This window comes from Myotis davidii, unplaced genomic scaffold (assembly GCF_000327345.1).
Source record: "Myotis davidii unplaced genomic scaffold, ASM32734v1 scaffold169, whole genome shotgun sequence".
NCBI lineage: Eukaryota > Metazoa > Chordata > Mammalia > Chiroptera > Vespertilionidae > Myotis > Myotis davidii.
Genome location: NW_006383005.1, coordinates 1531377 through 1542721, shown reverse-complemented (window position 1 = coordinate 1542721; position 11345 = coordinate 1531377). Strand labels below are relative to the sequence as shown.

The 11345-nt window shown below is 50.7% G+C and overlaps 2 protein-coding genes across 2 annotated transcripts in view; one reads left to right on the top strand and one right to left on the bottom strand.

Moving 5' to 3' along the window:
* Positions 1–7133, top strand: part of DNAJB13 (DnaJ heat shock protein family (Hsp40) member B13) — a 10987-nt gene extending 3854 nt beyond the window's left edge. The window contains exons 3-8 of the mRNA XM_006777935.2: positions 815–976; positions 2199–2356; positions 3273–3386; positions 4910–5023; positions 5930–6006; positions 6833–7133. Coding sequence (XP_006777998.1) covers positions 815–976; positions 2199–2356; positions 3273–3386; positions 4910–5023; positions 5930–6006; positions 6833–6986 — 779 coding nt within the window. The 3' untranslated portion in view covers positions 6987–7133. The remainder of the gene's footprint in view (positions 1–814; positions 977–2198; positions 2357–3272; positions 3387–4909; positions 5024–5929; positions 6007–6832) is intronic.
* Positions 7134–9869: 2736 nt separating this feature from the next.
* The window catches only part of UCP2 (uncoupling protein 2 (mitochondrial, proton carrier)), a 6674-nt gene continuing 5198 nt past the window's right edge, over positions 9870–11345 (bottom strand). Inside the window, exons 6-8 of the mRNA XM_006777933.2 lie at positions 11162–11263; positions 10632–10812; positions 9870–10301 (exon numbers count right to left, since the gene is read on the bottom strand). Coding sequence (XP_006777996.1) covers positions 10187–10301; positions 10632–10812; positions 11162–11263 — 398 coding nt within the window. The 3' untranslated portion in view covers positions 9870–10186. The remainder of the gene's footprint in view (positions 10302–10631; positions 10813–11161; positions 11264–11345) is intronic.

Here is an 11345-nt window from a genome sequence, read left to right as displayed (position 1 = left end):
TATATTTAAAAAGGGCAGAGAGAGGCCAGTAATTAGGACATTTTTCTCCTATGGAAACCAGAAGAGTGGAGAAAGTGATTTCCCACCCCTGCCTGGGGCATTGCCCACATGGGTTTCCCAAAGCACTTGTCCGGGAGACTGTACTCAGGGATATTGTGCAGGAGAACGGACCGATCACTAAGGTTTTTCCAGCCCGGAGTTTTCAGGAATTTAGACCCTAGGGCAGGGGTGGGCAAACTTTTTGACTCGAGGGCCACAATGGGTTCTTAAACTGGACCGGAGGGCCGGAACAAAAGCATGGATGGAGTGTTTGTGTGAACTAATATAAATTCAAAGTAAACATCATTACATAAAAGGGTACGGTCTTTTTTTTTTTTTTAGTTTTATTCATTTCAAACCGCCGGATCCGGCCCACGGGCCGTAGTTTGCCCAAGGCTGCCCTAGGGTTTCAAAGCTCTAGAATTTGGGAGCTCTAGAATTATTAGATTCTGAAATGTCGAGGTTCTAGGATTATTTTTACTTTACAGATGAGATAGCAGTTACGATGGATTAAACTAAATCCCAGAGGGATAGCCTGACCCTTAGTTTTCCTGTTTCTACTCCAATCCCCACCCCTCCTCAGCAAAACATAGTCTTTCCCATCTCTTCTCTGGAGGAGGGCATACCCAGATCCACCACAACGAAATTAAACCCCTAACTAGAAATATGGATGCTTTCATCCTATGTTCTTCCCCATATCCTCCTCCTTCTCAGCCTTCTAGCTACCTTAGCCCCCAAGACTCTGCCTCCTTCTCAACATGGCATATATCCACAGCTGTGAAGAGAAGCGTCTATGACAAGTTTGGAGAAGAGGGTCTGAAGGGCGGGATTCCTCTGGAGTTTGGGTCCGAGACCCCTTGGGCAACTGGTTACGTCTTCCATGGCAACGCTGAAAAGGTTTTCCATGAGTTCTTCGGAGGAAACAACCCCTTTGGTGGTAAGAGGTTCTACCTGTCCCCTTGCCTTGGACATAGCTGTAAAGATGCTTTTCTTTGAGTAGTTTTTTTTTCTTTTACATATATATGTACCGTGGTAAAGAAATAATTTATTGAAGAATAAATTACAGCCTTCCAGTCCTTTCCCAGAAGCAGCCACTCATAGTTAACATTTTATGTATTATTCCAGAGATTGTCTATGCATTTCTGAGCATAGTTTTATTTTTACATAAACCTTTTATTTTATTAAGAGAGTGGGCCCACATTGTACAGTTTTTTCACTTGTCTTATTATAAATTATATACAGATTTACTTTATTCATTTCTACGGCTGCATAAGATTTCATTGCACAGGTGTGTGTGTCGGTCAGATGACTCCATGGATGGATGGGTGGATGATCATAGGTCCCAGGTCTCAGGCAGACGGACAAAGAGTTGATTTCTGAGGCTCAGAATCACCTTGCAAGGAGTTAACCTACAAACCTGTCTTCCAGGCTCCAGTTCTGCAACTCAAGAGAGTAGATTTTCACTGCCTGGCTCACCCAGCCCCTTCTTCCTGGCTATACCATAGCCTTTCTGCATTTCAAAAGTTCTCTCTACCTCTTTTCTTTTTTTAAAAAAATATTATTTATTGTCTAAAGTTTTACATATGTCTCCTTTTTTCCCGCTTAACCCTCCCCACACACACACACACACACCTACCTCTTTTCCATGTTACTCTGATAAGTGGGCTACAGCCTACTGCCCCTTCACCTCAGATACCCCTCCCACTGTGCATTGCCTTCACCTGAGTTTATAATAAACTCCATGTAAGACTGGGAAAAGCAAGAGACTTGGATTCAGATGGCCTGTTTCAAATCCATGTGCTGCCACTCATGAGCTCTGTAATCCTGGGCAAATCTCTTCATCTCTCCGAAACCTCAGCTTCCTCACTATTAAGTGGCTATAACAGTCCATTGCTCACAGTTGTGGGGAAAGGAAGTCAGGAAAGGGGGGGTGTCCAAAGTGGGGGATGAAGCAATGGGGAGTGATAAGGGATGACAATCATTGGATCTGCAATTGAGGACAGTTTCTTGGCCCAAGTCTGGTCTTCAAGATGGAAATCGGATGCTAAGTATTACCAGCACCCGATTTCCTTGGGAACTGAAGAGGAGGGGTAGGGGAAGTTCTATCAACCCAAGTCTCTAGACACAATTCCTCTTACTCCTCTCCCCACCTCCTGCAGAGTTTTTTGATGCAGAAGGACAAGAGGTGGATTTGAACTTTGGGGGGCTCCGGGGCCGAGGGGTCAAGAAACAGGACCTCCCAATAGAAAGAGACCTCTACCTATCCCTGGAGGACTTATTTTTTGGCTGCACCAAGAAAATCAAGATCTCCCGCAGGGTGAGTACTTGGCTTGTTCCTACAGGGAGCCATCAACTGTCCCCTCCAACCCTAACAGTCACCCTGACTCTAGAGACCTCAGGTTGGTCTCTGATGGAATTCTGCAGTCTTAGACTCGGAGACCTAGGATTGCAGAATACTAGAATCTGGAGTTTGGAAGGGATAAGTGAGGCCTGGCTCTTTCTTCGTGTAGGAATTCCCTCTGCAACATTTCTCATTGGGAGAGGATCTTTCCCTTCTCAGTTCAGCCACATCCTCATGGGCTCTGAAAGGGAGGAGCTAAAACTGTGACTTCTGCCCTCTGGATGTTACCAGACCATATCCTTAGGATTTCATCTGGGGTATGATCCATGAGTAAGAAAGAGCAGTGTGGGAATTAAGGGTGGGCTGGGAGGCAGTCCCTGAGGGGACTGGTTGAGGAATTCTTGGCCCAGCCCTGTGCTAGCACAGGAACAAAGTCCCCTCAAACTTTTCCCAGCAGAGTAGATGCCAATTGTGGTCATGCTTTCCACAGATGGCACCATTTGGGCATGCAATTGGGGAATGGATGGGTGACAGAGGGGAATGCTTCAGCTGATGCTCAGATATGCTGAGCTCTGTGTCATCCTCTGGGGTGGGAGAGAGGAGTTAAGTACATGTTCACTGTGCATCTGTTAGTGACCAGGGCCACATGATTTCTAGGGCTGGAGTGGTTTGATCCACTCATGGTGACTGCTTGGCATCTGAGGTCCTGGGCCCATAAATGCCCGCCATCCTGGAATCCTAAGTTCCTGTTCTGATGGAATGGGGTGGGAGTGGCAATGGCTCAAGGCAGGTTCTCCCCATTGCTAGAGGATTGAGCTCCAGCACAGATCCTTCGGCATTTCTTTCACCTTGGGAAATCCTGACCAATTCTCCTCCCACCATCCCACTGCAGGTGCTGAACGAGGATGGGTATTCCTCTACCATCAAGGACAAGATCCTCACAATTGATGTGAAGCCTGGTTGGAGGCAAGGCACACGGAAAACCTTTGAGAAGGAAGGTGACCAGGTGAGAGGGAAGGAAGCTGATTAAGGTCAGTCCCAGGAGCAGTTACCTGGGCTCAGGTGGTGGGAAGACAGGGTGGGGGGCAGGGAGGCAATACTTTTTTCTGCTCCTGTGAACCCTGGTCTGGCAGGGAGAGCCGTCTGCAGAGTGGGTGAGATGATCCCTAATGTCCCTTCCATGGGACAGAGCCTCACAACACCCGTCAGTGGGCAGCTTAGGGCTTCTCTCCATTTTGCAGTGGGAAACTGGGCCCAGAGAGGGAGGCCCTTGTCCAAGGCAAGAGCACAAGAGCTGAAAAGAGAACCCAGTCCTAACTCTAGTGCTTGAATTTCTTCAGTGTTTCTCTGAGTAAAATCCAACTATAGGAACTACTCAGGAAGCACTTATTAATAATTTTAAATACTTATTTAAATAAAAATATAAATTGTCCAAGGCAGTGAATGGTGTCTTCAGAGCTGAGGGAGATTAACTTCTGTGCTGGTACTTCTCGCTCCCTTTCTCACCTATAAAACATTTACTTCCAAAAAAATCTCTTCTAGACCCAACTCTAATGTTCCCCGCTGGGCAACCTTCCCACTTGGGTCAGCACCTCCCTGAGCTCCTGCCCTTGGGTTCCCTTTATCAGTGTTGAACATGCTGAGGATTCATTCTAGACTGGAGCTCTTGGGGGTAGGGGCAGGTCTGATTTCTCTGTCCCAGGGCGCAAAAGAGACCTCAGTAGGATTTTGGTGACTTGGTGAAGTTTGGCAGGACAGAGACTTTATACAACACCCAGCTCAGTGTTCCACCCACCATCTAAGAAACCTGTCTCCCTTCAGCTGAGCGCATCTATTTGGGCATGCTCAGTAGAGGAGAAAGAATGGGTTGGGAGCACAGATTCACCAGGGAAATTTTCTCAGAGGAGAGGCTATGGAGTCAAACTGTAAGGGCCCATCAAGAATAGTCTAGTCCTAGCCGGTTTGGTTCAGTGGACAGAGCATCAGCCAGGACTGAAGGGTCCCAGGTTCGATTCTGGTCAAGGGTATGTGCCTCAATTGAAGGTTTGATCCCCGGCCTGGTCAGGGCATGTGCGGGAGGCAACCAAAATCGATGTCTCTCTCTCACATCAATATTTCTCTCTCTGTGTGTCTCCCCCTCCCTTCCACTCTCTCTAAAAATCAATGGGAAGCCCTAACTGGTTTGGCTCAGTGGATAGAGCGTCAGCCTGCGGACTGAAGGGTCCCAGGTTCGATTCTGGTCAAGGGCATGTACCTTGGTTGCAGGCACATCCCCAGTAAGGGTTGTGTGTTGCTAACTCTCTATCCCTCTCCCTTCCTCTCTGTAAAAAAATCAATAAAATAAATTTTAAAAAATCAATGGGAAAATATCCTCAAGTGAGGACTAACAAAAATAAAAATTAAAAAAATTTAAAAGAACAATGGTCTAATTTCATTGTTTTGATGAAGACCTGGAGACCAGTAGAGTCAATAACTTGGCCAAGGTCACATGCCAATTAGTCCTGTCCTCCCTTGGCCCCCTCTGCCCAGGGCCCCAACATCATCCCAGCAGACATCATCTTCATCGTAAAGGAGAAGCTACACCCTCGCTTCCGCAGGGAGAATGACAACCTCATTTTTGTGAACTCCATCCCCTTGGGCAAGGTGAGTGGCTAAAGTGGAACATTCGGGGGTGGGTGGATCAGAGTGGGCTCCTCCTGCCCGATGGGAGGCCCCGAGGCAAGCAGGCCTTCAGAGTGTGGTGAGCGCCACACGGAATCTTTGTGGCCAGCGTCCCTCCTGAGCATGAGTGTCCCCTCCCCACCCCTACAACCCAAGCAAGAAACGGCACCAGCCTAGACTGCTTCTCCTCCCCCACCCGCCTGCAGGCAGTCACTAAGTCCCGTCAATTCCACCTCCAAGTCCCTCTCGACTTGGTCCACTTCTGTTCATCTCCCCGATCTGGGTCTGAGCAGCAGTCTCTTTGGTGGCCTTCCTGACTCCACCAGCAGTTTCCTCATCTGACCGTGCTACACTCCTGTCTAAACATCTTTGCATGGCATTAGACAGGAGTGTCTACAATCTGGCCTCTGCTGATCTCATCCCCTGCCCTCCAGCCACCATGCCACTTAGAGCTCCTGCCCATTTGGTACATTTTCACACCTTCATTCTCTTGTTTATTCTGGCCCCTCTGCCTGAAGTGCTATCTACCCACCTTGTCTAACTGGTAAGCTCCTCCTCACCCTTTAAAACCCTCATCAACTGCTATCAGCACAGTGTAGCCCTTTTGTTCACTCCAGAATGGTTTTTGGGGGGGCTCTCCTTGGCTCCCACCGACCCTTCTACTTCCCTCTATCATAACACATATCAACATCAGTCTTGCCTACCAGACCGAACTCCTTGAGGGCAGGTAATTGTCTGGCTCACTCACCTGTTAGTTCTTGGATATCCCTTTATCCCTCCTTGAGGCTCAGCTTGGGGCCTGGTACTAAAGAGGATTATAAAGTGACTTCTAAACAGAATGGCCATGGGCCCTTCCCTACTCCTGCCTTTGGCCCTAATGCCCCCTAGGCTCTGACCTGCTGCACCGTGGAGGTGAAGACCCTAGATGACCGGCTGCTCAACATCCCCATCAATGACATCATCCAGTGAGTCCATCTGCTTGGGCCTCCATAGGCAGAAGCGCTGGCTTGGGCCTTAGAGGGTAGCATCAGACAAGTTGGCCTAGTGCAGTTGTTGAGGTTGCACTAAGCACAAGGGGGCGAGAGAGGACTAAAATCCCGTCTCCACTCTGCCAACGGGGTGCCTTATGCTAACTTTCACAAAGCCCCTTTAGAGGCTAGCAGTGGTCGGCAAACTGCGGCTTGCGAGCCACATGCGGCTCTTTGGCCCCTTGAGTGTGGCTCTTCCACAAAATGCTGACTTCTGCGCATGGGTCACGAAGTTTCAGTCGCACTGTACGTTCGCGCCTGCACGTGGTATTTTATGGAAGAGCCACACACAAGGGGCCAAAGAGCCACATGTGGCTTGTGAGCTGCAGTTTGCCGACCACTGGGCTAGGGGCCCACAGTGTTAGGCAATCCTTGTTGCCTTCATCTTCCATCCTCCAAAAGCTCTCATTAGAGTTCTGAGTTAACCCCAATGAGCCCTTTCCAAGGAGGCCCTCTGGATGGGAAGCTTTGCTCAGCAGCCCAGCACTCCCCACCAAGCCAGGGGCTACTCACTTGTTTCCCATCTCTAAAATGGGAAACACTCCCAGAGACTCAGTATCAATGGGTTCTCAGGGAGCAAACTATCTGGAACAAGCCAGCCTCCTCTCCTCCCCCCCAGTTCTGGCTGAAGAAAGCTACTGCCCAAGGTGGAAGCTGTAGGGACTGCCCCATGCCTGAGGTGATGTGAGCAGGGCGGGCATGGGCTCTGTCCAGATGCTGCTCTGAGGTGCCCTCTCAACTCTCCTCTTTCATCTTCTCTCAGTCCTAAGTACTGCAAGAAGGTGCCAGGTGAGGGGATGCCGTTGCCTGAGGACCCCACCAAGAAGGGGGACCTCTTCATCCTCTTCGAAATCCAGTTCCCCACCCGCCTCACACCCCAGAAGAAGCAGATGCTGCGCCAGGCATTGCTGACGTAACTGGTGGGCTGGGGGCTGCAGCAGGGGTCAGAGGAGGCTTGCGGCCTTATCCCACTTCTTCCCACAGCCTCGGGTGCTCAGGGAAGCCAGCCCACTACACAGGTGTGACAGGAGGATGGGCTGACAAATAAAGACTTATTTGCTATCTTCTAGCTACTACGCCCGGGAGAGTGTTGGAGGGACAGAAGCTTCATATAGCTCCTCTTGGGTCCCTGCCTTGACTTTGTGGGTGTGGCTGGGTCCCTGAGGGCTCAGAGCCTTAAAGCTCCCACCTTGAGAGCCTGGGGCAGTGCTAGGTAGCCTGAGGGTCCCCAGCTCTGCTGATTTCTCAGGACATATGGTCTTTAAAAAGGGCTCAAGTCTCTAGTGTGATAAGGTCACATTGTACTCGGGAAAACTGAAGTACAAGAAAACACTTGTCTCAGGGCAGTGGCACAGCTGTCATCAGAACCTCAAAGGCCACATCCCACAGACTCACCCTGCCCAGAGAGGCGGCACAAAGGACACAAGCGCTGGAAATGGCTGTTTTCTATCCCTGGCCTGAGCAGCGAGTGGGTCCTGGGCTGCCTCTAGGCATGGTGGCCTTGGAGACCCTTCCTCAGCTGTTTGTGAGGACCAGGTCATTGTGTGGAAGTGCTTGGTGAACTTATTTCAGGCCCAGCACTGCTGTCCAGGTGGCCTGCAGGAGTGCCAGCCTCCAGATCCGGCCGAGCCTGTGCAGACTACACCTGCCTCCCCGTCTGCCTTCATCAGTCAGTGAGGTGGGCACCTCTTCTGTGCCAAGTCTAGGCTTGGGCTGGGATAGGTCCAATTTTATGACAGGGTAAGTGGCCACTTTTGTGAAGACTTTAGAGGTGGCAGAAAGGGCTCGGACATTGTTTGGATCCTACCATTCAAAGCATCATCATTAGCTTAAGGCTCTTCCTCCAATGGGGAGTCAGCAGCACTAGTCAGCCATTTGTAACCTACCAGCGAAGGGCAGCAGCAGCCCAAGGTGTAGGATCTGGACCTGGGGTTTAGGGGATACCTCTGCATAACCATGGCTTTGGAGTCAGAAATACCTCAGATGTGCTGCTTACCAGCTGTGCCCTTAGGTAAACCTCTTCCCTTCTCTGAAATCTGATTCCTACAAAGATTACAACCCTTATCTTGCAGTCCTTGTGCAAACCAGGTGAAACCAAGTATGAACTCTGAAGCACAACCTGAGCGATTGAGTGGTGGTAGCAGCCCTGTTCTGAGAACAGTGACTAGGTTAGGACATGTGGGCCTGCACTGGGATATTCCAGCACTCCAGGTCTCCGCCAGGCCAGCTGGAAAGCCTGCTCTCTCTTCCCCAGGGTGAGACTCTGAAGGAAGATCTTGTTTTTCAGCCAAGAAAGGATGTAAGGAGATAATGCCATGCCCTACTCAAAACCTGGGTCCACTCTATCAATCTCCAATTGATACCTTGTGAGCTAGGCAAAGCAGGACCTATCACACACCCATTTTATAGGCATTAAGGACTGAGGACCAGTTAGAGGCCTAGTGGTGGTACGCTGTCCAGTGGCTCCTACCACCTTTCCCAGCTCATCGCCCCTGGATCATATCCGGAACCATGGTGAAACATGACACGAGCCTGCTGAAATGAACCAGCTGACATGCCTAGGGTGACAAATTGCCCCTCAGGTCCTCTGGTGTAAAACAGTGACAAGGTGCCGAAGACATATTGCCAGGGGCCTCCATTTACACTGACCGCCTGTAGCCCCATAGAGAAAAGCTTGGCTGAGTTGCCGGGCACTCATGGCACCTTGCTGTCCCTCTTGGGGACTGACACCTTGGGTTAGTTTGTCAGAAGCTGGGCCCTTCTTCCTTCTCCAGGAACCTGTTTAATATCCTGAACTGCTTGCCCAGGTGCTGAAAGCCTCGCCTCCAGTGGAAGAGCAGCAGCATCAGCTGTTTTAGGCTGTGAGGAGGGTCACGTTCTCTCAACCTGGCTCCACAGCTACCCAACAGGTGTCCACGGGGGAGGGAGGAGTCCAAGATCAGCTGCTGAGGTCCTGTGTCCTTGCCGGCATGACCTGTCTCAGCCCTCAGATTCTTCAGACATCTATGATGGGTCTGGTGGGCTTAATTCTAAAGGCTCAGCCCTGCATGAGATATTTGAGATTTTAGGACCTCAGTCCCTGACCCCTTGAAACAAAAGTAGACCTGCCCACCTGCTTTCCTGCCTGAGGACAGGTGGTAGGAAGAGGGACAGAAATGTGTCAACCCCAATGCAGCTAAGCCAGGGCTTGTCATTGCTTCCTTGGGATCTCTAGCCCAGGAAGAGGGTGAGACTCCAAGTGTAGAGTACCCTCAGGCTGAGGCCAGATGTCTGCCCGGCGGCCTGCCCCCCCAGAGCAGCAACACTGTCTCCCAAGGATGGGAACCTGGAGGATGGGAGGCAGCCCAACTCGCCCTCACTAGGTCTGGGACTTTGGGGAGGTCGGTTTCCCATTTATAAAATGGAATAAAGTAAGCCCACAGCATCTGATTCCCAAGTTCCTCTAAATCTTCCAAGAAGCACAGGAGATGCAGAGCAGACAGGAACACTCATTTTGCGGATCAGCAGGCCTGGGGCCAGCTGAGGGGCGAGAAAGGCAAATGGAGTACCAAGCACTGGGAGAAAGCTCAAGGAGCTGGTGACAGCAGCCACCACTCCTTCTCTTGCTACCTCAACACCAGGCCTGTTCTGGAAAGAGAAACAGACTAGATGACGTCCATGGGCCCCAGATTGGATACTGGAGGTGGAAAGTGGGTTACACCACCCCTTTCAAGTTAGGGTGGCTTCCCCACTGACACCAGGTCACAAAGGGCCCATCAAACTAAGACCTCTGCTAACAGCTATAAGAGAGGGAGGAGACACCAAGATTGAGCTTGTTTTATGGATGACGTGCTGGCTTAGGTTGGGAACAAGATAAAGAGATGGGCTGAACTTCTCAAGGGTCTGAGGGGCTTGGGATCCTGGTTGGTGACAATTGGGGTCAATTCCACCAGGACTGAGAGGCAATGGGGAGATGAGGTAGGGAGGAGAGGTAAAAATGTGGGGAGAGGGAAGGGAGATGGTAGAAATGGGAGGAAAGGGTAGGGAGTGAGGGAAGGGAAGGAGGGGAGGAGGAAAAGGAGGGCCTGGCTAGAGCTGAAGCCAAGCCAGAGGTGGTCAGGATGGCAGCAGGAGAGGCTCAAAAGGGAGCCTCCCGGGAAGTGCAGGCAGCCATGAGGGCCCGTTTCAGCTGCTCATAGGTGACAAACATCACCACGTTCCAGGAACCCAAACGGAGGAAGGAAGGCATGAACCTAGAAGGGAGAAAACACAGGTCACAGGGGACACTTCCACCTCCTGCTCACCCCACTGGGCCCTGGCATCCAATCCAACCCAGTGCTTTGTCCCAAAGGAGGTTGGGAGGGCCCAGGGCCTCACAGCTGTGTAGCTGTAGCAAGAATGCCCTGGGAGTCTCCATTTAAATACCCACAAAGCAGACAGCAACTCTGAGAGGAAGGAGTTATGAGCACGAAAGAATGCCGATGAAATACCAGGACCGTGATCAGAAAGTTTGATACTGGTTGCTACTCAGTTCCAGGTGTAATAGGAGGCCTGCAATTGGGTGGGGTGGATCACAGACTCACCCTTTGTAGAAGGCTCGGGGACCCTCCTTCTGGAGCATGGTGAGGGCACATTGGCCAGCGCTGCTGTACTGGCCAAGGGCAGAGTTCATATATCTCGTCTTGACTACGTCGACAGGGGAGGCAATGATGGTGGTGCAGAAACCTGCCCCGAAGGCAGAAGTGAAGTGGCAAGGAAGGTCATCTGTTGAGGAGGAGGAGCAGGCAAGGGGGTCAGAACTCCTCGCCCCATCATTCCAGAAGGAAAGAGGTTATTTAAGTAAGTAGCTGGGGTCTTGTGATTTTAGAGAGACAGACTTCAACTGGGACCCCTCCTGAGAAGCTAAAAGTCATTTTGCCCGCCTGGCCTCAAAGCCTCAGTGTGCAAAGTGGGAACTTCATTCCACTTGGCTTCAATATGCTAGTGAGAGGACCTCATTCTACAAGCCAAGAAGAAACAGGATGAAAAGATGTGGCTTTCGGGCAACCAGATTGCCACATCTGATCCTGGGCTGGGGGAAGGGTGAGACCCAGAACCGTTTACCCTAACTCACCTGTCATGAGGTTGGCTTTCAGGAGGGCATCCTTGATTAGGTCGTAGGTCACCAATTCAGCACAGTTCACAATAGCATTACGGGCAATATTGGGAGAGGTCCCTACGGAAGGAAGGAGCGTCTACGTGAGACCAGGGAATAGGGGAGACGAAAAAGAAAAAGAAAAAAAAGCTGGTACACACAT